At 43.8% G+C, this 27724-nt stretch overlaps 1 protein-coding gene across 1 annotated transcript in view; it reads right to left on the bottom strand.

The window, feature by feature from the left end:
* Positions 1–27724, bottom strand: part of TNIK (TRAF2 and NCK interacting kinase) — a 445063-nt gene that overhangs the window by 331452 nt on the left and 85887 nt on the right. The window contains exon 2 of the mRNA XM_045297671.1: positions 10477–10542. Within this exon, the coding sequence (XP_045153606.1) occupies positions 10477–10542 (66 nt within the window). The remainder of the gene's footprint in view (positions 1–10476; positions 10543–27724) is intronic.

Genomic DNA, 27724 nt, shown 5'->3' on the forward strand with positions numbered 1-27724 from the left:
ACAAATGTCCAAATGTGCTTGACACAATGGATGGATGGATGGATGGATGGATGGATGGATGGATGGATGGATGGATGGATGGATTGTGATAAGAGTTATATGAGCCCCCAGTAAAATGATTTCTAAAAAAAAGAACAAATGAACGTTTCCTCGTTTTGCAATTAGAAAAACACAGGCCATGACTGGATTCATGGAAGCACGGTAGCAACTTGCAGAGGTCATCCTGTCTAATGCTCTACTCTGAAGAGAAAGATGTCAGAGCTGGAAAGGACTCTGGTTCCCTGTTCCACTCCTTCATTATACAGGACACTGAAACCACCAGCCCATCAGCAGAAGAAAAGCTAGAGCAGCCTGCTTTTGTAAAGGCTGCAGCTTTGGGAATTCTTCGAGGCAATTTTACTCTGTCCAGTAGGATCCCTCGGAGTTGGAATTGCTTTGAAAGCGATGCGTCTGGTTGTAAGGTAGAGAATAATGCAAAGTATTTGCACACGCTAGTGCATTGCCAGGTCAAGATCCAAAGCCAGGAGCCATCTGTCCACTGGTCAGTCCAACAGTGGACACATATAGCCTTATGTGTCAGGTCATCAACCTGACTCAGGCAATGGTGGTCAAGGATTCAGGCACATGGCTCCCTTCCCTCGGAGTGTCCTTTTTTGTTCACCTTCCGTATACATCCACTCATCTACCAGATCAACTTAACAGTTCCCCAGACGTGGCGTCTTCTGTAGTCCTCTCACCGCCCTCGAATAATGGACTCCTCTAGCATTTGTTTCCCAATGATATGCCTGCTGTACACTCCTGTTATGTGTAGGCATATACACTGTAGGCAATACAGTGTAGGCAACACACTGGTGACCTACAGATTCCTGTTTCATACCAAACACTTAAATCCTTTTGAGGGCAGGGGTCATCTCACTTGTATGTCTATAAAGCCGGCCCTAAAATCAGTGGCAAGCAGATAATATATGCTTATCAATAAAAATCCTGGGATAGAGATAGATAGAGACTGTTCCCCAAGGGTAAAGGTACCCAGAAAAGTTCCAATATGACCTGAGAGGTAACACACAGTTGTTCTCAATCCTGGCTTCACATTAGTATTCTCTGGGAAGTTTCACAAGAAAATTGTTACCTAGTCTTACACAAGATCAAGTAAAAACAAATCTGGGAATTGGGCCTCAATCCCTTCACTTTGCCAAAGGTATCAATGCTATTTTCTCTAACCAATGCAGTTTGAAAACCACCAGTGGCAGTCAGAACGTCTATGCACACCCCTGAGGCATGTTTTAGTAATGCTTCTGGAGGCCCCACCTCCCAGCGGAGACAGTGACCCTCCCCAATTTTGTTCAGCACACAGGTCTTCCCTCTGTGCTCCCACGGCAACCTGCGTAATTTATCATTTATCATACTCGACAGATCATAGCACGAGGTGGCATGGTCACGAGCCATCTTGGAGGCAAACACAGGAATCTGTGCGGATGATAAGCTCGTCAAGTGCACACATTCCAAGGGTAATGATTCTGCCTACTTATCTGGAATTCTGGATGTCCTGAGAATTCAAAAGTTTTAGCTATAGTGGAAGGAAAAGTAGGGCTTTATTTTGCATGTGCTAGAGTATCTTTGGGATGGCTTTGAAATGTCTGTTTGATATTAAAAATCAATTTCTGCATTCCTGAAAAATAGTACTTGGTGTTTTTGAGCCATCCCAAATAAATTTTTTTAGCTGAATTAAATCAAATAGTATCTTTGATCATGATCAGTAATTGGTTTTTAATTAGATGAAACTCGTTAATGTAAACAGGAAAAAAAATTTTAAGACATCAATATATAGTCCTAGCATAAATAGCCTGTTAGAAACAAGAAAGCAAAAAAAGAGCATCTTGGCTCGTGCTTGACATCAAATGCCCACTGACACAACCACCTCATTGCTCTTGAGTCAAGTCCAACTCGTCGCAACCCTGCAGGACCGAGCAGATCTGCCCCACAGGATTTCTGAGACCAAATCTTTAAGCAAGCAGGCAGTGCTTGCTATCTGCCTCCTGCAGAGGCTAGTGAGTTTGAACCACTGACAAGGTAGTTAGCAGCCGGTGCTTAATTCATTGCGTCACAAAGCCTCCTTTATGAGCATCTTGTGTTGGAAAATGATCTGGGGACATAAGCCATCCTCATATCCGTATTCTTGAACAGCTCCAAGTTGCATTACTAGTTGGTAGTGAAGCATGCAAATCATGGGGTAGGTTGGCTTCTGGTCAAGTAAGCTGGGTAAAGAGTCGGTAAGCAGCAAACCAGTATAGACCCTGAGATGCCCTGTTTCCCACCAAGAGGGAAGGACGGTCAGCAGTGCTCTTCTTTGGGTTCCAGAAACCCATTTTGGGGTTTAGCTAACTGGCCGACAAATGTCAATAAGGCAGGGGTTAGGTAAAGGCAAAACGAGGGAAACCTTCTGATCAATTCAATCGCCCTTGTTTGCCTGAAGACTAATTCAGGAAACTAAAGAAACTGAAGAAGGAATCAGTACTTGGGGTTATTAACTTGGTAACACGTGTCATTATGAGCATGGAAAGGAAAAAGGAAAAGAACAACGTAGGTTCTGATACAGCCAGACCGAAGGAGCTCTGAGGGCACAGTAGATTAAGGGTTGAGTTGCTGCGGGAAAAGGTCAACCATTCAAACTCACCAGTTCCCTTGCAGGCGAAAGCTGAGGCAATCTCCTTCTGTAAAGAAGTGCAGTCTCAGAAACCCTAGGGGGCAGTTCTGCTCCCTGTGCTACAGGGTCACTAAGAGTCCGAATGGATTTGACAGATGTACAGGAACTCTAGAATAAACGGCTCTAAAAACCAAGCCAAACCCACTGCCAATGAGTTGGTTCCAATTCACAGTAAGCCTACAGAACAGGCTAGAACTGCCCCTGTGGGTGTCCAAGACTCCAAGTCTTCACAGGAGTAGAAACGGTTGTCTTTCTCCCACAGAGCGGCCAGTCGCTTTGAACTGTTGATTTTGTGGTTAGCAGCCCCGCATGTAACCATGATGCGACCGGGCCAATATACACAGCAGTTTATTAAACAAACAAACAACCACTTTCAGAGTTATCAGTTCATTTCAACCTCACAACTGCTTAGTGGAATATATCTGGAAAGGTATTTTTGTTCTTATTTTAAAGATGAGAACAATTGAAGCTCCAAGTGATTATTCAGTATACTGAAAGCTATAGTAACTAAGGAATAGAAGCAAGACCATAGACCCTCCACTCCTAAGTGAGGCCCTTACTACCCCATATTTCTTACAAATTTCACAGCGGAAGTTCTCTAGTTTGGTCTTATACTACCTAGCTCTTCAAGGATCAATACTATTCTATCCCCACATCTGTACACTATGTAGTCATCCAAATAATTCTGTCATTCCACCAAAGTCCCAGAATGGTGCAGTCATGTAATAATTTCCTTCTAATAATCTACCTTTTCTTTACAAATTATTGAGAAATTAACTTTTTTTAAAAATACCATGGAAGACCAATGGTAACACATACATGGTAATGATAGCATCAAGTACCATATTGGACACATTGAGATGTGTTTTTAAAGCAGCAATATAATTGTGGATATTCCTAAAATTTGGGGAAAGTAGACCCCCACATCCACTGCCATCGAGTCAATTCCAACTCATTGTGCGTCTATAGGACCGAGCAGAACTGCTCCTTTGGGATTCCAAACCTGTAAAGGCTCAGGGGAGCAGGCAGCCTGTTTTTCTCCTGTGGAATGGCCAGTGGGTTTCAACAGCTAACCTTGCAGCCGGCAGTCCATGGTTAGTTAACCCACTGCGTCACCACACTCCAAGCGGATGAACCCAAAATACATGTGTTTCCAATTTCGTTCCTCTACAAATATTTGTTTTTGATCATAAAATGTTCTACAATAACAAGACGATGGAAAGACCCAGTGAGTGAGACTCCCACTGGCATCTGCAGGCGTTTGGGAAGAAGAAAAGGTTGCTGAGAGTCTACTATGTGCCAGGCATGGCTGAGGGTTCCCACATACGGTACACATTGAGTTTCAAAACTATCCCATTCAGTACATTCGATAGTAACAGATCGAAAGGAGAAAAAAAATCAGAACTCCAAGTATAACTTGGAATTGTTGGTTCACCCAACTAGAGGGTGGCAGGACCAGGCTGAGGACCTAGCTCCTCCCTGCTCCACAACCCTTTTTATTACTCTTCCACCTATGAAAATATGAAATCACATGCCAAGATGCACTACAAATGCCAAGCCCTCTGAGCTTTTTCTAAATCCCGCTTCCACAGCCTACTCAGTCCCCCCTCACCCATGGGCAGTATTAAGTGCTCCACCTTCTACACTCCTGTTGCCTCTTCTTGCATCTCAGTTTTTAGATTTTTTAACTCTGAGTCACATCCATAGAGCAGTAGTTCTCATCAGGTGTGATTTTGCCCCCCAGGGACATGTGGCAAAACCTGGAGACAGCTTTGCTGGTTGTCATAAGTGAAGGGATGATACAGGCATCGAGTGAATAAAGGCTAAGGAGGCTGTTAAGCATCTTTCAATGTCTGGGACAGCTCCTCACAGCATATAACTATTGAGCTCAACAAGTGAATACGACCGAAGTAGAGCATCTCTGCCTTCCAGTGATAACGTGGTTTAAGAGATGCAACTCTCGCTTCCTCCCGATGAAAAGGAAACCAGCCACCATGAGTTGTAACCAAGACAACATATGTACTCATAGTTTGCATACAGCAAGCACTCAAAGTTCTAATTAGATCGTCGGACTTCATATATCTGAGGAGTATGAACCACCTCAGTACATCTGCATTCTTCCTGCAGAAAGCACAGGACATTTTTCAAAGGGACCCAATAAATGTACAGAATGTATTCTGTATATTAAAAATTCTTGAGTAAACGAAGTCACTATTATATAAGAAACACAATATTCACCCAGACTCATTTCTTATTAAACAAGAATAAATAGTTCACTATATAATCATTGAAATAAGCTATGAAAAAGCAAAGTCACATCTTGGGTAATGCCATAGAATCAGCTGTTTGCCAAGACTATTGATAAGCTTTCTATTACATTGCTTTATATTATTTTAATAAAAGGCTAATGAAGAGATCGTGAGATCCAGATTTGACAGTCTTACATTATGGCTTCAGACGTTCTTATAGCAGCTCCGCTGTGACTGCAGAAAGGCTCAGCTATCGAGCTGAGTCCATCAGGAACAACCTTCAGGTATCATTGGAAGTATGCTGAATGGCAGCACTAAAAGTCAAATCTTAGAATGACTGAGACAATCTGCCTGGGGCCCCACATCAGAATAAGCCCTTTGTGTTTTTATATGTTTCTCAGATCATGCAAGTTGGACCATCATGGGATCCTAAAAGGAATGATTTGAGAAACATTAGGGTTAGTATTCTTTCAAGTAGCCCTACAAAGAGATGATACATAATCATATAGATAGATTCTAGAGGTGTAGACCCAAGGCTTGGAGCTCTGAATGAATCGATATACTTATTAAAAGTTCAGATTCCTGGATCCCACCGCAGTTCTACTGACTTAACATTTCAGAGATTGAGACCTAGAAATCTACATATTTAACACTGCACCAGATGTCTGCTTTGCACATTGAATTTTGAGACCCTCTGCCAGGATACTGAATCCTAGAATACCATGTTGTCAAGTTTGGTAAGTTTCCAGCATGAGTTTTGCTTCAAAAAGACAACTGGCAATTGCTTTCATATAAAATCCACCTCCACCTCCCACCATAAAAAACAAGTCAAGTGTTTGTTAATGATTCTTATTCAAATATGCAAACAAGCAGACTAATGGTTTATGAAAATGCTGGAAAAATTGGAATTCTGATTTTTAAAATATCAAGGAAATATAGGTTTTAAATAAAAAAAGAATAACTTTAAGTGCCAGTTCTGAGATGCATTTTCAGATAGATAGATAGATAGATAGATAGATAGATAGATAGATAGATAGATGATAGGTAGGTAGGTAGATAGATAGATAGATAGATGATAGGTAGGTAGGTAGATAGATAGATAGATAGATAGATAGATAGGTAGATGATAGATAGAGAGATGATAGGTAGGTAGATAGATAGATAGATAGATAGATAGATGTTAGATAGATAGATAGATAGATAGATAGATAGATCGATCGATCGATCGATAGATAGATAATATGTGTCAGAGCCAAAGAATGTGGAAGTTATATAACACCATCAATGTCACATGCAGGCAGTTTTCCTGAGGATCATTGGAAAACGCTGGCAGCAGGACAGCAGCATGTATCTTGGACATGCTATCAGGAGAGATCAGCTCCTGGGAAGGGCACTGCTTGGTAACGTGGGCGGGGGGGGGCAGTGAAAAAGAGACCCTCAGCAAGATGGACTGATACAGTGGCTGCAACAATGAGCTCACCCCTAACCATGGGGAGGATGGTGCAGGACCGGGCTGTGTTTTGTTCTAAGTGTGAGCCAATTTGACATACCTAACCACAACACTCACTAACAATGGGGCACAGTGGAGCTATAGTAATGAACTAAAGAAGCTAGGTCCCTAGCCCTACCTCTCTTTCCCCTTTATTTGTCTTAAAAGCATTTAGCACAGAAATAAACAAAGAAGTAAGATACTTTCAGAAAGTGGTCATGCCACGCAGACAATAAAACCGGCTGATGAGATTCAGTGTGGTAGGGAGGGGAGCAGAGTAAGTGGTGGGCTCGATTACATCCGGGGATCATCAAAAGTGGGCTTAAAGATAGCATACAAGCATCACTGACAACAGAGCCTGAGATCACGAGGACCACAGATCTGTCATAAGAAGAATTCATTACAAAGCAGGAGATACATTGCTGAAGAACAAAAGGCAAGTCTGCATGGAGGAGGAGGAAGAGAACAGAGTCTTTTTCTTTTATCTGAAGGGCTATGCTCATGTGCCCGAACCCTGGGTAACAGAAATGGTTCAACTACTAACCATAAGGCAGGTAGATCAAACCCTCCCAAGGGCACTATGGGAAAATGGCTTGAAGTTGGCTTCCAGAAGGTCACAGCCTGAAAACCCCCCGGAACACACACAGTTCCAAGGTCCTACTCATGAGGTCACCAGGAGTCGCCGTCTACCAGAAGGCAACAGGAAAGGGTATAAAATAGAGCTGAAATGGTAAACTTAATAGGGAGACAGAATCTCAGCTCAAATTTGAGAGAGTTGTCAGAAAGTGGACTGTCTGTAGGCAATGAGTCCCACGTGATCTTTGAAGGTGCACAAGGATGGGCTGGGATCCAGCTGGCAGCATCTATGAGGGTCCTTGCAACCCTTTGCAAACATACACACTCACAGTGCCTTTCTCTCACAAACACTGGAAGACTCTGATGGCCGCCTTACATGGCATTGTATAACCTTAAGACAGGCACATAAGCAACCTGGCAGAAATACTGAGGACTGCATCATATTCATAATTCATATTGTCATCCTACAATAAAGTATGTCTCTGTTTCTTCAATAACCAATATATATTTCAAAAGGGCAAATTATGAAACATAAGAGACTTACATTAATTTGAAAGCCGGCTAATTCATGGTAGTATTTAAGCAATACACATTAAATCATTATTTTGGCTTATTAAATTAATCACTCTATTTTAACAAAAATGTGTTTGATTTCCATGAGGTTCCCAATGGGTGGTATGTCAATAAACAGGAAAAATCTTTAACAAACAGATAATGCAGCCTTTTGTTGGTTTGGTTTTTAATTGGAGCTCTGAATATAAGAAGATGGTTTCCCATTCAAATCCTAACAGAGAATCACTATTCGTTACTCTCCAGCTGTGCTGTTGGAGAAATAAAGTAAAAAAAAGATGCCAATGGGCACTCTATTCCATTGGGGTCAAAATGCTGAAGATAAGTAAGTCTACCCTTCCAAGAATTAGTAACCATAAAATAGCCTCTAGCCTAAGATTATCAGCAACTTTGATAATACAGGCAGTATTAAGATTCTCCACCAAATAGTTGTATTTCTACCTCCACTTCCATCTGGCTTACATCCAACTATACTTCTGGAAATATCCCATGAAGACAGATATATACTTTTTATTTATTGTATTGAGGATGTTTCCTAAAAAACTACTTATAAGTAAATAAAATTATATTATACCTCATTAGGGTCGATTAAATAAAGAAAATTATGATGAATCCTTTCATAAGGTAAAATTCATAAAAGCATGCCTTGCTTTTTAACAACCCAGGAGCACTGAAAGCTGGCTTTATAAAAAAAATAAGAACCAAGGATTGAACATTTAATTAAACTTCAAGAATTTACCATAGGCCCTTTTTTGTTTTTTCGTACCAGAACCTTCCCTGGTACTGTACAATGTCTCTGTATCCCCATGCATTTCATAAATCTACCTCCACAAAAGTGAAGGACAGCTCCGAGTGTGAAAATCATTCCTTAAGTAACTTTTCTTTGAGTTCGTTTTTTGCTATTCCATGAAACCTTAATCCACCGGGACTCGGTTATAGCAGAGCTGGGTTAGTGCCCTCAAAAACCCCGAGGTTTCTGTTCATGAATAGTGCCACTGAACTTCATCTGGCTGCCCCAAGTCCATGCCCTTCGTTAGGAAGAGAGTTCCAGTTCTTTGGACAAATCATCACATGTCTCCATGCCATCTACACTTACAATCTCAACTGACTCAGAGAGAGGAAAATGGTGATGGGCACAAAGCCACCCAGGGAGCTGGTCCAAAAGACTAAAGATGACCCGTGTGTCCTACGTGTCCATCCTATGCAGTCTCCCCTCAGCTTAAGGTGCCACATTTTTTCCCAACCAATAAGAAGAGAATGTCACTCTTAAGAAAAATGATGTCAGCAAAGTCAATGTTAACTACTTTAGATCCCTTTCTTCTCTAACATGACCGGAGACACTTTTGCCATTTGCTTCCTCTTCCTTGTTGTCAGGTGATAAGACAATAGAGAAAATTCTGAGCTATATAAAACTCCTCATCTTTAATTGAGTCCCTCTATTACCCCCTTCTATCAGAATATATAGAGTGGGCTGAGCTAGGAATCATCTCCCGTATTCGTATTCTCCACACAGGTAGCACTGTACCATGGAAGGCCTCTAAAAAGTATTACCATGGCATGATCACAATGGTACAGAGTTATTACTCGATATTGACAGCAAATCAGAAGTAATTTTCTACCTCAATCAGGGCTTAATTCATTAGTCCACATTACTTCACAAGTTCAATCCAATTTCTCAAAATGCAGTAACACAATCTTCCAACCCAATTATCTTCATTGAAAGTATTTAAAAGCATTTGCTGAGACACGTTCGTTCTGTGTCAGACAGGATCAACATCAAGTGAACAGCTTGGGAAGCTACATTCTGTCTAATTTCAGGGGTTGACATTTTAGAAAATAATCTTCTCTTGTAAGAGGGGGGAAAATGTCCCCCGTTGTGAACACCAAAGGGTACCTTCCAGTATCTTAAAGATTTGGTTAAAGGTACACCCATTTTACCTTGGACTTTAAAAACCAGATTCTCAAGAATATATGCTTTGGACATTCAGAAGACTTATAAGTCTTATCATCTGGGTTACTTCGACAATAATGCTATCAATCGAGAGCAGTTCAGAGCGCAGATGAGGGATTGTTTAAACAAGAAGCACAATCATGAAGCCCATCCGTGATGGAAATGCCACCCCTGTCACTAACACCTGGGAAAGCCATGGTGATTTCCTTCAACATAATTGTCAGGAAATGGTTTGTTTGAAGATATTTCAATATCTCAATCATCAACCCTGCTCCCCGAAGTTTCCATCTCAAAAGAACTCATTTCCATTTTCCTCTTGACACTGGAAAGACAAATCAACCCAGATTTTTCAAACACTGTTTTTTCAGATTTATTTGCTAGGAGTAAATATTGTTTGAAAACCTGAATGAGACAAATTTGTCAAAATGTCTTATTCTTCAGCCAAGTCTCAACTCATACGTTTGACTTTTAATTATTTCCCAACTTGTAGACTTCACCGCTGCCACTGGGCTTTTGCTTTATGCCGGTTGGTTCCTTCCCGCTGGTCCTGAAACTCATGGAACTCCTCCTGCCCTAGGCCAGTTACCAAATCTCCTTCCCCAGATGCAAGTTTAATAGCTTAACTTTCTAAAGTAAATGGCATCCTTTGCTCTTTGACCTGTTCTGGCAGTGATTAAAAGAAGCAAAAGGCTCAGAGAGCTTCCAATATGCAACATTAGAATTCATGTGTCATAAATAAGCAAGGTAATGTATAATGAGGGGAAATACCCAAATCACAGAATCTAGTTTAGGCACTGGGACTGCTGAGATAGTTCCAAAGAGGGAGAACTAGGGTAAAAGGTATATTATTGTTGCGTGGCGCTTATGAGCAAGTACAGACAGCATTGCTATTCTGAATGAATGAACCAAAATCACACCTGAACCACAGCAAACTTACCTTATAAACCTGCCCATAGGTTCCATTTCCAACAAGTTCCACCAATTCAAAGATCCCTGCTGGGTCCTGAAAAAAAATCGACAAGAAAAATTCACAACGGTGTTCCAAGCATTCTTTTCATCAAAAGCAAATATTAATGAAAATAAACATCCGAATAACAATTTTAGCATTGGGGACTGTCATGGGTTTAAAGAAAATACGATGAAAATTTAAATTGTAATTCAGCTGCAGTGAGGAAATTTGCTTTAATATTTCTATACCTGTGTTTACATCAGACAAAAGATGTGCCTTCAACCGAAATCATCGAGAAGAACTGATACCTTCCTCTCACATTTAATGGAAACGCAGTACATCAAAGACACCATGAAAAACTCATCATCCGATGACAGGGCTGATTTTTCTAGGTATTTCTCTTCGACTCTTCCAAGATGCTCATTGTGCTGAATGCAGCAAAAAGGAGAAAGGAGCACGACTATAGTGTAGGACAATCCTACCTAACGTAGTCAACCATTTCCAACAACAAATGGAATCAGCATAACTACCCTTCAAGATGTTTATCTTGAGATACACCCCCAACAGTCCGCCATACACACACGTACATGCACATGTACACACATGTGCAGGCACAGTGTTGCCTCTGCACAACATGCTCTTGCAGGAGGACCGCTAGTTCAATAAGCAAGACTTCGATAAAAAAAACTCAATTAGAAGTATGTGTAAGGTCTTAGAGGAGCCCTAGTAGTTAACACATTGGAATCCTAACTACTAAGTCATCAGTTTGAAGCCACTAGTTGCTCCACAGGAGAAAAATGAGGCTGTCTGTTCCTGTAGAGTTATAGTCTTGGAAGCCCACAAGGACAGTTCGACCCTGTCCTGAAGGGTCACTATGACTCAGAACAGACACAATGGCAGTGAGCTTGGCATTGGTTTGAAAGTCTTACTATCAAACAGGTATTGCTAACTATCAGTCTCAGCTAAATGTTAGAATGTTTACTAAATATCCGATAACTACCATTATTATTACTGATGTATATCATAAAATGGTAATAGAAAAAGTCAAAGCCTGTAAGTCAGAATTGGTGCAAATGGCGGTCGGTCGGTTGGTTGGTTGGTTGGTTGGTTGGTTGGTTGGTTGGTTGGTTGGTTGGTGTGTATTTTAATACATTCAACTCAGAAGCAGAAATTGACTTTTACCTCTACTGGTCTTTAACAAAACAGAGAATGCTTTTAAAATGCCTAAGTCAAGAGTCACGCACTCAGAATGCCCCGAGCTGCCAGGCAAGTAGCAAACATGAGTGAAGAGGGCTGGAAGAGGTAAGGCTGCTGCAGTGAACGGGAGAAGGTGTGCTTCCTTCCAAGGGGAGAGAAGGGGGGGCTGTGGTCTATTTTACTGTGCTGAGTCAGCACATGGGCACAAAATTGCAGATTTAAAGATTTGTCAAGAAAAATGGAATGTTAGGTCGAATGTAAGAAGAGCTCCTCATTTTTAAAATATTAGGCATGCACTTCATTAAAACACACACACACACACACACACACACACACACACACAAGCCTCACTATCTGCTGGTAGGATGTAAAATGGTACATCCTTTGGTGGGTCCCCCAAGGTGGAAAACAGGACTAACGTGTGACTCCTCTGCCCGTCCTAGGGAAACACCCGGAAGCAGCGCAGGCAGGGCACCTTCAGGAATCTGCACACCAATATTCAGGGCAGCACTGTTCAAAATAGACCCAAAGGTCCAAACAACCAAAGTGCCCATCAACCCATGAATAGATGAACGAGTGTGGTGCATGTTCCACTTCACAATGGAAGTTGACTCAGAGAGAGAGAGAGGAGCCCCCGAGGCATACCACTACATGGAAGAACTTGGAGAACACCACACTGAGTGAAGGGAGTCGATCACAAGATCATATGCCTTGTATAATCTCACTGATAAATCAGGACAACCAACGATTGCAAGTGGTCACTAGAAGTGAGCTAGAGAAAGGGGAGATTTTGCTTAGGGGGACAATGAGTTTATATGCTAATTGCGGTGGGATGATTTGGAAAAGGATTCCAAGGATGATTGAACAACTTGAAGAATATAATTAGTCACTCAAGTGTACATGTAGAAATTGTTAAAATGGCATATTTGTGTTATATAGATTTTCACTATAATTAATAACAATAATTCTCAGTGGGGTTGGGGGAGACAACTTCAATGACCACTAGTTTAAAGGACTCCAATTATACAGTCACTAGCAATACTAACAGGTAACTTGCCTAGTTATTACACTGAGAGGGTGGAGGTTTGATTCCATCCAGAGATTTCTTGAAATAAAAGCCTGAAAATCTACTTACCCAAAAAAAATCAGCCAAAGAAAACCCCGTGGTTCTCCTCTGACACACCCTGCCATAAGTTGCAGATGACTCTACGGCAATTGGTTTGGATCTCTAGTCAACACCACATGAACACACTGCCCTGTGTTATTATACTATGGTGATCAACTGGTAGTAGATCACAGACTTGGGTTCGAATGTTGGCTGTGCCTTTAAGTCCGAAAGAGGATGACATCTATCAAGCATAGCTCTTGGGAAGAAGGTGTGAGAGCCTAGCATACTGCCTTGCACGACGTTGACAATCTCTTAATACTTAATCATTATGAAGCAGATCCATTCCACACCACCAGGGCTTCCCAGACCAGAGAAACAGCCCCTCTGCATTCATGGGAAGGAGGGGAATGCAGTCAGGAATGACAAGACAGAATTCTCTAGAATCACAGTCTTTAGTAAATTAAGACCAAGAATAGCTCTTTGCTATGTGTTTTAGAAGATTCCACATAGAAAACAAATAAAATAAGAAAGCAGCACCAAGGTCACTTGGGGGACATAGGTTAATCACTTAGTCATTAAGAAAACTTAGAGCTGGCCCAACTCACTTAAAAAGTCAGAAGGGTGAGAACCACCCTATCCATGCAAATGTCCTGATCAATCTAAAAGTCCAGAGGTTCCAGCTACGTTCCACCTGGCCAGGGAGGTGCTCCAGGTGTTCCACACAGAGCCTCAAGACAGGAAGACACTATTTAGATGACGATCACACTTGTTGGCCAAAACCCCACGGCTAAGAGGCACTGTCAAGGCCACCTGCGAGGCATCAGAATAAGAAAGAAGAATTTCGCTTGCTAAACTACTAGGCTATTGGAGCCGCAGGTTTTATTACAAACAGAATTAGAAAGGAATAAGAAAAAGGAGAAGGGGGGAAAAGTCCATAAATGGTGGCAGCTGCTGTTTGTTTCGGAGCCTTGCTTCCCAGGAGTTTGTTTGCTCAGTGGTGTTTCTGCAACAAATTTGGAAAGAGGTTCTACATTTGCTTGAAATATCCCAATTGTGTTTTCAACATTCTTGACTAAAGAAAATAAGGAGAGAGGGAAGGGAGATGCAGGGCGGAGACTAGACAGTGCCGCAGGGAGCCTTAGAGCCACCACAAAGGGACATGAAATGGGGACAGGAACAGAGCCAGGCTGCAGAGCAGGGGTCAGTTTCAACCCAGGGTCACCATAACTCAGGGATCCTGATATAGGATTGAAGGTTAATAGATTTTAGCAGGCATGGGCAGCTGACTTCTGAGGCTCTGCCCACTCCTTGAAAAGTCTATTAGTGGGCACATGAAAGAGCAACTCCAGGGCTTTTGTTCCAACTGCTGGGACAAACAGGCTCTTTCTGCAGGATGCATCCAATGGGTACAGGGTAGAAGTAGCAATAGGTAAAGAAATGAAAGACGTTCACCGGTGGTCACCCTTGGGGAGGCAATCCAACTGGAAACAATGACTGATTTAGACTAGTTCCTATGGTAGTTTAGATTGTGTGTCAACCTGGCTGGAACAATGACTTCGTTTTCAGTGGTTTGGCAGTTAAGATGCAGTCATTGACCTTGGTGAGATCTAATATAATAACTTCCATGAAATCTGCTACAAGCAGCCAATCCATTGAATGGGGTGTGGCCTGCTTCTAATATATGTAATCATTCTGGCAAAGCTTGCTGGCTTTTTTGCTGCATCTGGGTCCTGCATCTGGCTCATTACCTGACCTCCAATTCTTTGGATTTGAGCCAGTGGCCTGCCTATTTCCTGAAAACTGAAGTCATTTTCTCCTGCAGCTATAAGAATCAGGAGAAGCCTCAGCCTGATAGCTGACCCATAGACCAGTAACTTGCCAACCTCTATAACTGAGTGAGCCATTTCCTTGATATAAACCTTTCTCTCTCTCTCATATATATACACATATATACATATATACATATATACACATATACACATATACATACACACACACACACACATATATATATCATCTACTGGTTTTTCCTCTCTGGAAACCTGCTCTAAAACAGTCACCCAGGGAACAGACTGAGACTTTCTGAGATTTTGCACACAGGGAGTTTATTGGAATTAACATATGTAGGTGGGATGAAGGAAGAAGTACTACACAGCTCAATACAACGGAGACAAAAACTCTGACCTTCAAAGGAGCCTGAGAACTGGGGTATGGCTTCAAAACAGTCTGACTTTAGGGCCGCTATGTCTCCCCTGCATTGATTGGCCCAATGGATGCAGGAAGGCTGGCAGCCCTTGTTTCGCAAATGCCTTGGTCATGGCTGAAGTCACACTCAAGCAAAGGCCAACTCCTAGAAAGGGATTCAGAGGAGTCGCAAAATGAGCTGCCTACACTTTGAGCAGGGAGACGAGCGAGTGTCTCAGTTCCAGAGAGAGGCCTGACGCGCCACAGGCCACGACAAGTGTATCTGGAATGACCCCAGGCACTGACCTTGGACAGTGTGCTGACAGTGATGATGGCAATGAGACTGCGGGAGCATCGTTCGGACATGCTATTTGCAGGCTGAGCGTATCTGATACCTTGGAAAGGCGACAGAGGTACAGACTAAGAATACTTCCCCAATGACCCTAAGCTCCTTTCTCCTTTTTCCCTAGGCTGATCAAGGACAGTGGATCATCATTAAGGGTGGTCGATGCCTGCAAAGGTGCTGGTAACACTGACGTAGTGAGTCGTGAGCCATTACTCCTGAGGGAAAAACGAGCGCAGGCTCCTGTGAGCTGTCAGTCACAACGTTTTTGGTCAACATATCAATACATAATCATGTGTTATGTGTGTTCTTGTATAAAGACACCTTACTTGATACATAGTGTTGATTCATTAACACTAAACTCACGACCAATAGCACTGTAACTCAGGCCTGAAAGAAGCCTATCTAACACTTATTTTCTCTATAAGGAGCATCACGGTTTCCTTGTACTTAGAAGCACTAGATAGCCATGGAGCACTTTGGGCTGTTTCTAAACCGCAAAACCACCAACGAAATGCACAAAAATGGTAAAAACAAGGCACTAAATATGCTGCAAAAGAGGATAGTTATTTACAGCACAGGAACTGAACCAAGACAGAGAATTGCCTTCTTTGACCTCAGCTGAAAGCCTGTGTGGCCATGAGTGACGTTTGCCACACCACACAAGTCTGCAAATGACCACAGGAAGCTTCTGAGGGCTACCCACTGCACACATATGTTAGCAAGGAAGTGAATTAGCAAATGTAGAATCCACAAATAATGTTGATCCCTTGTACCTGGAGAACTGGATATTCTAAACAGTCTATAAACAGACAAGTGTAGTTGCCATATTCTTTGGGACGAGTGATACAGCTTCAACATGGTAAGCAATTTTCTCTAGTCTTGCAGGATCTCTAAAGTTACTTCTCCCACCCCTCACCAGTGACCTCAGATTCTTATTTGCAGTAATCTCTTCTCAGGCCTGTCCAGGTTGTCCCCTCTGAGGCACTGGACACTATTGAACACCACCACTCTTATTGAACATACAGCTAGTCCCCGACTTCCGGCATATTCAGAGAAGCTACAATTATATGAAGAATTTGGCATAAGGCTTGGAGAAAGGCTTCTCATCAACCTGCAATATGCAGATGACATACCCTTGATTGCTGAAAGTGAGGAAGACTTGAAGCACTTGCTGATGAAGATCAAGGATTACAGCCTTCAGTATGGATTACCACTCAGTGTAAAGAAAACCAAATGCTCACAACTGGACCAATAGATACCATCCTAATAACTGGAGAAGAAATTGATGTTGTCAAGGATTTCATTGTGATGAGATCCACAAGCAATGCTTGTGAAAGCAGCAGTTGAGAAAAGAGTTTAAAGGAGGCATCTCATTGGGTAGAACTGATGCACAAGACCTTTTTAAAGTGTTGAAAAACAAGGGCTTGACGTTGTGGAGTCAGTGTGCGTGACCCACGCCGTGGTGTTTCAATCACCGCATACACATGTAGAAGCTGGTCACTGAATAAGGAAGACTGAAGAAGAATCGAGGCCTTTGAATGATACTGCAAAGAATAATGAAAGTACCACTGACTGCCAAAAGACTAAACAACCTGTCTTGGAAGAAATACAGCCAGAATCCTCCTTAGAAGCAAGGTTGGCAAGACTTTGTTTCATGTACTTTGGCCATGTTATCAGGAGAGACCACTCTCTGGAAAAGGACATCGTGGGTGGTAAAGCTGAAGGGAAGCAAAACAGAGGAAGACCCTCGACAAGATGGATGCACAAATGGGCTCAACCATGTGAACAGTTGTGAGGATGGTGGAGGCCAGGAGGTACATGGGGTTGCTATGAGCCGGAACCAACAGCAACAAGACTGTTGAACTTGAACAATATGTTCGAGTTACAAAGAACCACACCTACAATGGTCCTGATGTTCACAGCCAAGTGTTCAATTGTAAGACTTACTGTTCATGACACTACCATATAGATTTCATTTCCTAAACTAAATGATGTGATTCTGTTACTTACAAACAGAGCTCTAGACATGAACTGCTTTGCTAAAATCAAGAGGCAGATTCTAGAAGCAGTGACATGGTACCATTAAATATATGAGAGAAAAAAGATGGAGGGGGCAGATATACAATCTCACTAATTATATGACTAGACACAACATCCCCATGCTCATCCAGAACTTTCTACAAATGGAGTTAAAAATGTTGTTTTTCCAACTCATCCGTATCCTCAAATGTTTATGATGTGTATTTTTAATGTATGTATGTATGTATGTATTTAAATGCACCCATAAGTGTATATGTAATTTTTCCAACCCCTAAAGACAAAGATTAGATTTATAAAACTAGGGATAATAAAAGGCAATAATAAGGAAAATGAAAAATAATAAAGTTTTCAACTTGAGTCAGAATCAACAGCATCATTAGAAGGTAATCCCACAGAAAGTCGGGAACTACCTGTGCACCCTTCCTTGTCGTCCACCACACCCCACATTTTCTGAGTCTACTCCATCTGCCCACACCTTAAAGATAGGCTCCCCATAAGGCTCCAACCCTTCACCCCCTCTCTTTGCTCACTGTAGGGAGCCTTCCAAATATCCCATCTTGATCTCCAAATATCCCATCTACTCCCTCCATGTAGACACAAGGCCCTCACCATCTCTTGCTGGGATTACTTGCTTTCAATCGATTCTTTCCCCCTATCTATTCTTCACGCTGATCTTTCTAAAGCAGACATCTTTACCCCGGACACGGCATGCATGCGCTAAAGCCCTACATGATGTAGTACAAATTAAAAATCCATGGTCCCATCATTCTTAAGCCAGCCTTCCTTCCCTGTCTCATGTTCTTTCACTCTATGCAAGAGCTAGTTCCCTCGGTCCATCTGCCATTTCCCCAACATGATGTCCAGTATGTCCTCTGGGCCATGGCACACAATGCCTGCCAGCCAAGACCATTCTTTCTGCCATTCTCTACCCCGCAGCCCATCTCTGAAAATCTAGCTCAAACACTGCCGTAAAACCTCCTTGACATTGGCGCCACCACCTCTCTGCTCCCACAGTACTTTACGCATAGCTCAATGACCCCTGTGACCATAGTGTGCTAACCTCACGGACATTTTTCTTTCTTGATGAATTATGAATTCCCAAAGAGCAGCAACTGCAACATATTTGTCTTAGTATTTCCCAGCACTTAAGATGGTATCCAACACATAATTGTCAACGGAGGTTGATGTTCTACTCGCAATTTTCCAAGACAGGCTTAAAAGGAGATGCAGACCCAGGGTTGGGAGGCAGGCCATTTTGTCACCCACCTCGACAGAAAGCTTTCCAGTCACTGCCACCTCTGACCCTCACATTACTTCTGAGTGCCCTCATTAGCAGTTCGGGCTCTATAATAAACCCATAAAGCCCATTGGTATAAGCCGGGTCTCAGGTCCTGGAAAGACAGCTCTCGGGATGAGGCCATACACAATACAACAAGCAGAGGATGCTACACCTAATCAACCTGTAACACAGACAGCAGAGCTAAGCACGAGAGCCGGCTGAATTCCCCCTCTCGTGTTTGCTGAGCCGCTCGTAAAGCCGGGATGGGCAGCGTGGCAGAAGGTTACAAACACTATGGAGAAAAGAGCAAATCATTGACATTTACCAAAGTTAAGAATCCCTGTTGGCTATACATGCCTTTATTCAGATCTTCACCTTTGCTAGGCGGCTGAGAATTTAATTCTAGGGTAGAGCAGTTTACATTAGTTCATCATGAAATAGAACTACATATCAGAAGGCAAGCTGCCCTCTGAAAGAAAATTGTAACTTTTCAGCAAGTGCTGATAAAGGCAAATTTGGTTAGCCATTATAATTTTTTTTAATCACAATAACTAACAGTTATGAGCACTTATGTGCCGGGTGCTATTGTAAAGCACTTTATAGGAGAAGTTACTTAATGATCACCACTCAATCAAGAGGGAGCTACCATCATCTTCGCCGGTGAAGAGTCTGAGACAGGATCCTGCCCTGAGTCCAAGTCACAGCACGGGGAAGCAGCAGCACTGGATGTGCACGTGGGCGGCTGGTCTCCTGACGATCAGCTTCCTGGAACCAGCATGCCCAGCCCTTGGTTGATCACTCGATTGCTCTCTGACCCTAGGCAAGGTTCATCACCCTTCGGAGCCTCGGTGTCTTCCTCAGTAAGGTGGGGATAACGCATCTACCTCATAAGGTGACTGAAAGAACCCTCGAGGTATCTCGATGCGTTCTGAACTTGTTAAAGCATAAATACAACCACAGTGAATGCCATTTGGTCCCCTTTCTCTCCGAAAAATAGTGCATTTGATACATAAAGAGTGTACCTCAGAAAACACGCACATATACGCAACTCAGGCTGTATTTTATAGATTTGCAACTTGTAAATCAAGCACAAGACAAGGATTTGCTTTTCAGTCACTAATATGCACCATGCGTGTAGTACACAGGGCCAGGTCTCCTTTGGAATGGATGAGACATTTGGGAAGACACATGAACTTTCCCTGACTACTAGGATGCTGGAATAAATCCTCTCCCCTACCAGCTGATGAGCTTTGGGCGGCACGGGCGGGCTCCAGGCTGATTTAGCAGCAGCAGGGTGGAGAGATTTAGGAACTAGGGATTTGTATTTCCAGATACTGAGTTACACTTCCATTCTTCCAGGTCCCCTGGATGATTCGGGATTTATGGGAACACTAAATAACATCTCCAGCCTCAACCTTGAAGATGGAAAAAGGCAAACCCAAAGACATGAGGCGGGCACCGATCTCCTTAGCATCATAAAGATGACACGTGTTCTTCCCCAATCCTCCCTTCTCTTTCTTTGAATTGAAATAAAGAGGGGAAATGGCAGAGATCGTGAGCAATCACCTCCACAGAGTCTAGACCCCACTTCCCCCTAACTCCTTTCAAAGACAGAGCCCCGAGGGACAGACGGGTTCCTTTCGGCCACCAGTCTGTTGGCAGGGAGGGTGATAGAAGCAACAGAAGCCGGGTGCCTGATCTGGCTCCCAGAATGACTGCTCAGCCCCAGGTTCCCTCCCGACATCTGCCACCCTCTGCTTACCCTCAACTGAGAGGCCTTCAAAAGCCCAGAACGCTGTTTCTTGTAAGCAGCCGTTTTGTTCCATTCCAGCCCGAACTGACAAGCATATGCTTCCGGCAGCAAAACGGAACAAACAAAGCAGGGACAGGAGGGCAGCACTCCCTATCCATCCTCTGTGTCTTCCGGCTTTTCCACCCCCGTGTTCTTCCAAAGGGAAATATGGAGCAGAGCTGGGGGACACTACCGACTCAACACCCCGCAGAGTACCACGGCCAGGCGAGTGACCTCATCGTTGGCTTTGTACCCATCCCACCTCTAGGAGTCTGGGTGCTGCGAGGGGTTAAATATTGAGGATGCCAAGCCCAATAAACCTTAACTATCTCAATAACTGACGGATAAACAAAAGGCTGGAAGTAGGAGCCCACAGAGATACGGCTAAAGAAAGGCCTGGAAATGTTCCTAAGCTTCTTGTTTTTAAAGTCAAGTCGAGAAAACCCTGTGGAGCACAATTCCAGCATAACGCACGTTGGTTGCCATGAGTCTGCACCAATTGGTTTTCGTTTGCTTCTAGGATTGTGTACATAATCATTTATCCTCGCTGACATCCTGGCCCACGCCATACACAAAGTGGATAGTTTGCCCCACAATGCCCCAACCAGCACAGCTATGCCTGGTATGATCGTGACGGGTGTACTCTGATCCATACCAGAGCTTTGCTGACTACAGCTGGTCCTTGGAACTGATCCTAGGCGAGCCCCCAGAACCGCTACCCCCACCGCTGGTGGCATCCAGCTCAGCTTCCCAGCTCTCAGGCCAGGCAGGTGCCCCCACCCCCACCCCCACCCCCATCACCGGCTGCATGTGTTGTACAAGTAAGTTCTATCTGCTAGTGTGCATAAGCCACTAGTGAAACCGCTTCCCAGGCACCTGCCCCCGTTCACCTGCCTCACCAGGACTGCACCGCCCCAGCCTTGCAGAGTGGGGAGCTCAGAATGAGATTTGAATCCTGGCTCCTCCAATTAACAATGTTGAGACTTTGAACTACAATAATTCCCGCTGTCCTTGGCATAAGCAATGGCCAATGCTTTATATATGTGTTTTTATTGAAGCCTTATAACAACCCCCATAGTAAATATTACTAACCCCAAATGCAGGTGGAGAAAGTAAGGCTTAAAAGTAATTAAGTACCTTGCCCAAGGTTAAACACGGCCTGGTGAAGACAGCTGCCAAGACCAGACTGTAAAGTGAGGATAAAAATACCTCCCATGGAGGACTGTTCTGAGGATCAGAAATAACACACGTACAGCATTTAGTGCAATGCATGACAGTGCTTCATAAGATAATAGGCTGCCGCAATAATTGCTACTGCTGCTGGTGTTATTAAAAGTTGCCCAAGGTCATAGCCTTGGTCAGAAGTGGAGCCAGAATTCAAATTAAGATATTTTTTCATCTAAATCCATCACTACTCTCTTCTCTACAAATGGCCAATGCTGGCATTTGCTTGGGGTCACTAATGCCAGAGCCAGAAAAAGGCAGAGCCCTGAAGCCACACTGCCAGAGCATTCAATGGGCTGGGAGCATGGGAAGGCCAGTGTTTCTGGGGTTTTCTGCCCCTGCCCCCCATTAGAGCCTGAAGCCCCAAAGGGGGAGACCAAGAGGAGCCTCAGATTTTTACCTGCCCTCACTATCCCTGAAAGGATGTCAATAAAACCTTCCTCCCCATTTTACAGAAAAGCCGACTGAGCTGAGGTAGGGGCTATCAACATTCCTTTAGAATTACAAGTGTTGGAATTACAAGAATGACCTAGATGATTGGTCTAAGGTCACCTTCAATGAGTCGTAAGCAGGGTTAAGTCAAGACCAAGTCTTCCTCTCTAGTCACGGAAATCCTGGAGCAAAAGTCACCGTCTTCCAAATAGTGGGCCCAGAGGGCAGCAGCAGGGCCCTGGAGAGGAGGACTCAGTAAGATAGTGAGTTTGGTAGGTCACACCCTTATGTCAAAATAAGGGATAAATGAAACAATTCAAGATACTCTGTTCCCCAGGAAGTGTCCACACTCGGCATCTCCACATTCCTATTGAACTCAGTTCTAAAACATTTCCTTACAGAAGAAAGCAGAGAATTCCACATACCCTAAGTGTTGTCCACTGGAGTGTAGTTAATAACCTAACACTAAAAGGAACATAAGCTTAGAACTTAAACCCAAACCAATCCTACTGTTGTCCAGTCACATCTGACTCGAGAACCGCGCTCAAGTTGGAGAAGGTCAATCGTTAACAAGAGCAAAAGAGACTCACCTGTCTCCCGGGGAGCAGCTAGTGATTCTGAACCACCACTGATCCAATGTTTAACCCACTGAGCCACCAGGGGAGGCCTTAAGACGCGCTTGTTCGAATACAAATTTGAATATTTTGTCCTGGGGTTGGTGCGTGAGCTCTTAGCACTCACTGGCCACCCACTTGCGTCCTGCCCTGGAGAACCCGAGGCAGACCTCAGCCCTCGCTCCACACATCTGGGGCACTCCAGGCCTGACAACACATCCAGAGTTAGAGCCGGGCAGACCACGCCCACACACAGGTGGAGAACATTCTCCGGAATACTAGGCCGCAAGGCAGGTTTGGGACAAGGCAAACTGACTTCGCCTTCTAGAACGGTCTTCAACCCGCCACAGTCTGTTAAAGCTCAAATCATGCAATTCCCTCGAAAGGTCAACAGGCACTAAGAAAAGCGCCGACCCCCGCCCCACTCCCTTGGGCGCTCTCTCCCGTCTTCAGGTGGTTGGAGAGATCATACAGCTGTTTGGGGAAAGGGGTCATCCAGTTTACAAAGCTGTGCAAACATTCCAGCAACGCGAGGTCGGAGGGATGGGAACCAGACTAGCAACGATTTTGGCATCTTGCCTTTACAACGATACGTAGATGGAGAAAGAAGATAGCAATCCTGGGAGATGGATTTTCAAGAAGAGAGATGGATCACCTAAATAATTAAGGAAGAACGATTAGGAACCCGTCCAAGGTCCTAGTTTAGAAAGAAGAGACTGAAGAACACCATTTCCCCAGAAAACACTACCCTCCCCCCACCCCAGCCGACCAGAGACACCTGGATCTGCTTGAAATCATTCGCAGTAGTTCTTCCCAACCGTGCATAGGTAGGAGTGGAACTGGTAAAGGGACCCAACCCTAATCAAACTAGGATGTGAGCCCCCTTTACCGGATGTCTGGCCCTACACACCTCACTCTACCCACCAGCCCACACACATACAGACAATAAGGAGAGCCCCATCCTTGGCTCTTTGTCCAGCAAGCAGCCCATGAGGTTTGGGGGAGGGCAGAAGATGTGCACTTTAGAGAAGGAAGGGTGAGTGTCTTTTGGCCAGGCCAATCCCTCCCTGAATGATATGGTGACACACACCCGGTGGCTGAATAATTTACTACTAATAATCTACTACTCTCCCACTTCCAGAAAGGGGCGGGTGGCCCAGTGCCTGGTCACCAGGCACAACCACTCAATACCCAGAGTAGGGTCACTTGGTACCCAGCCATCCCAATCCATCACTTGGTACCCAGCCATCCCACTCCATCACTTGGTGTCATTACTAAGGGCATTGATGGCTGGTTAGTAGTGACTCCTATACAGGTTGTTTAGAATATGGTTCCATTTGCATCTGATCTTTGGATTTTTCTTCAAGGTTTCTGCCCCTATGGCTGTGCCAATTAACATGAAGCCTATACAGGTAAATAAGTTTGTTTGCTTCCTTGTGTGTTTATTTTAGCAGGCAGGTGATTTTTTGGAATGGAGTTTCTACCATCTGTTTCAAGGCTCTCAAAAGCTTTTTGACAAACTCCAGAAGCTGAAGCTAAGTTTCTGTGTGTCCTTTCTGGTTTCCAAGGGTGCTGGGTTTCCATGGTCAGCGAAGTTTTGGAACACTGGGTTAAAAAGAGCAGAGGTTTGACACAAGAGAAGATCAGGCTCAAAATAGTTGCTCCAACCTGTTGATTTGCAGAATACTTTTAAGCAAATGTTCTGTTTGTCTAGGTGCTGGTGCATGGAGCTCAGATTGGAAGGGGATAGTCAGCAGAGCAGTCTTTCTCTCTCACTCTGACTTCAGCAACATTTGCACCTTCAGATGCTATCACAGGAAAGGTGTGCATCAGGATTGCATCCCCTCGCCCAGACGTGTTCAATCTCTAGGCTGAGCAAATCATCAGAGAAGCTGGCTTGTGTGAAGAAATTTGGCATCAGGATTAGAGGAAGTCTCCAACAACATGCAGTATGCAGATGACACAACCTTGCTTGCTGAAAGGGGAGAGGACCTGAAGCACTTGCTGCTGAAGATCAAGGACTGCAGCCTTCGGGATGGATGTAAAGAAGACTGACATCCTCACAACCAAGGTTGAAGCTGTCAAGAATCTTGTCTTGCTTGGATCCACAATGAATGCTCATGGAAGCAGCAGTCAGGAGACCAAAAGTTTGCATCAGGTCAATGTGCCACACAAGACCTTTTTGGAGTATTGGAAAGCAAGAATATTACGTTGAGGACCCAAAATCCTTGCTTACAAATCATTGGGCAGAATTTAGGCATGTGCTTACTCCTAACTTCCTGACCAAGCCATGGTGTTTTCCATTGCCCTGTATGCATGTGAAAGTTGGACACTGAATAAGGAAGATCTAAGAGAACCGATGCATTTGAATTGTGGTGCAAAGATTGAAAGTACAATGAACTGCTGAAAAAAATCAATCTGTCTTGGAAGAAAGTAAGGCCAGAGTGCTCCTTAGAGGCAAGGACGGCGAGACTTCATCTTACATACTCAGACATGTTGTCAGGAGAGACCAGATCCTTGAGAAGGGCATCATGCTTGGAAAAGTGGATGGGCAGCGCAAAAGAGGAAGGTCCTCTATGAGATGGATTGGCACAGTGGCTGCCACAATGTGCTCGGGCATGGGAAGAACTGTGGGGATGGCACAGGGCCGGGCATTGTTTCCTTCTATTGTGTATAGGGTCGCTATGGGTTGGAAACAACTCAGTGGCACTTAACAACAACAACAACAGATGCCCTTCCTCCCCTGGTACCTTAGTAAGAAAATCCCAATTTTATTTGGGAAGTAAAACAGGCATCCAGCTAAAACACAACGCGCCCTGTGTCTTTTGAAGTTAGGCAGGTGCCTAAATTCTAGCCAATGATTTGTAAGCAAAATTAGCCTCTAGACTACTCACGTGGCGCTAGTTTGGCTGGGAGAAGGGCTAGTTTGTCCTAATGCCTTTTTCCATTATGCCTCCTGGAATTCAGACATGATGGCTAGAAGCCTGTATCCATTTTGTCCTTGAGGTGAACCTAAGGTGAACTTGAGAAGGGAAGCCTTATGCTAGAATCTTAAGAGCAGACCATACCATACCACCTTAGGACTGCTGACGTATGAGAGAGAAATTAACCCTTGCTTCCATTAATATTGTGGGTTTTCTGTCAGAGTCACCTGAATTCTAATAGAAGTAAGTTTGCTTTGAAACTTCTTCATATTTAGACATCAATCCTTTATGGCCAGGATTTAATCATTCATTTCTGGCTCAAATCATAATTTCACCCCTCAAATTTGCCCAAGGAAAAAAGGGTACAGATGACATTGTGAAGTCAGACAAATAAAATTTAGATCTGACTTCAGGGCTATTAACATGCTAAGGACACAGCATATGTTATATCACACTCTCAGGTTACTCCTTTGGGTTAGAGATACTGTCCTGAATACTGCATACACATGGGTATCACAATAACTCTACAGGGTCATAAGGCCTTGAGTGAGGGCCAAGACTGCAGATAGAAAGGATGGGAAGGGGGTCCTGAAGATTAAAAGCAAAATAATACACATTTGAAGAGTTTCAAGCCCCCTTCCCAAGCAGGCTTTCCTTCACCTTCAAGCAATGAGAGGGTTCGGGAGTGATCATAAACTCTGCTCCTCTCCCAGTCTCACCGCTTTTCCTGATGTCTAAGGTCACAATAGCACCTTCTGGAAACCAGCACAGATGCTTAGCAAAACAGGAGTCAGTCACTTCACATAACATAATTTCATGTAACTCAAGATGGGAGACGACTGGGTAAATCAAAGCAGACCCCCAGTCATTCCACTCGATGTTCTCATTGCCACCCCTGTGCCCAACCAGCCAGGAAGCCCTGCCATAGGGGCCAGCAGGGGAAACAGAAAAAGAGAGCCATATGCCCATGCCTGGGCTCTCATAGACCATGAGCTCCCTCCCCAGCAGGGTCCCTGGAATTCTCTACAGTCAATATAATCACTTAGTCTCTCTAAGACTCAGCTTTCTCCATCGTCAAAATGGGACAATGCTGTGTCCTCACAAGGTGCATCTCAAAATCTTGTGAGATGAAATCATACTCCTGAACACAACTGCTACCCAACAGGTGCTCAGAAATCTCTCTCTATTCGTGTTTCTGCAGCACTCTTTCTTTAAAAGTGCTCTTTTCCATCAGCCGCTTGGTCTTTGGCAGTCATCACAGATTCCAGTCCACGTCCTCTGAGCACTTGCCCATCCCTCATGAAACCGAGTGTGGTCATGTGACCTGCTTTGGCAAATGAAATGTGAGTGGAAGTGATATGCCATTTCCGGATGTCACATTCAATTGCCAGGGTGAAACACTGGCATGAACCTGGAAGCACACATTCATCTGTAAATAGAGTCCCATCTCATCCATCTTACACCAGTGGCATGGTCAAGAAACAAATGACCTCAGATTAAGTCTCAGATAAATGGAATCCCAGTGGCTTGTGTGTTAAGGGTTGGGCTACTAGCCGTGAGGTCAGCAGTTTGAAACCACCACCTGCTCTGTAGGAGAAAAATAGAGTTTTCTGCTGCTCTACAGGCTTACAGCCTTGGAAACCTATAGAAGCAGTTATACACCACCCTATAGAGCCATATGCATCATATGCATGTGAGAATTGGACACCAGAAAGGAAAGACCGAAGAAGAATAGATGCATTGGACTTGTGCTAGGGAAGAATATTGCAAGTACCATGGACTGCTAAAAGGACAAACCGATCTGTACTGGAAGAAGTAAAGTCAGAGTGCTCTTTAGAGGTATGGCAAGACTTCGTCTTATACACTTTGGGCATATTGTCAGGAGAAGGACATCATGTTTGGTAAGGTGGAATGGCAACAAAAAAAGAGGAAGGGCTTTGATGAGATGGATTGACACAATGGCTGCATCGAGGGGTTCAGGTGTAGGAACAATCGTGAGGATGGTGCAGGACTGAGCAGTGTTCCATTGTGCATAGGGTCACTGTGAGTCAGAGCCAACTCAACAACACCTAACAATAACAACCCGGAGTTGTGAT

This window comes from Echinops telfairi, unplaced genomic scaffold (genome assembly GCF_000313985.2).
Source record: "Echinops telfairi isolate 266 unplaced genomic scaffold, ASM31398v2 ScPeMD7_7420;HRSCAF=8458, whole genome shotgun sequence".
Lineage (NCBI taxonomy): Eukaryota > Metazoa > Chordata > Mammalia > Afrosoricida > Tenrecidae > Echinops > Echinops telfairi.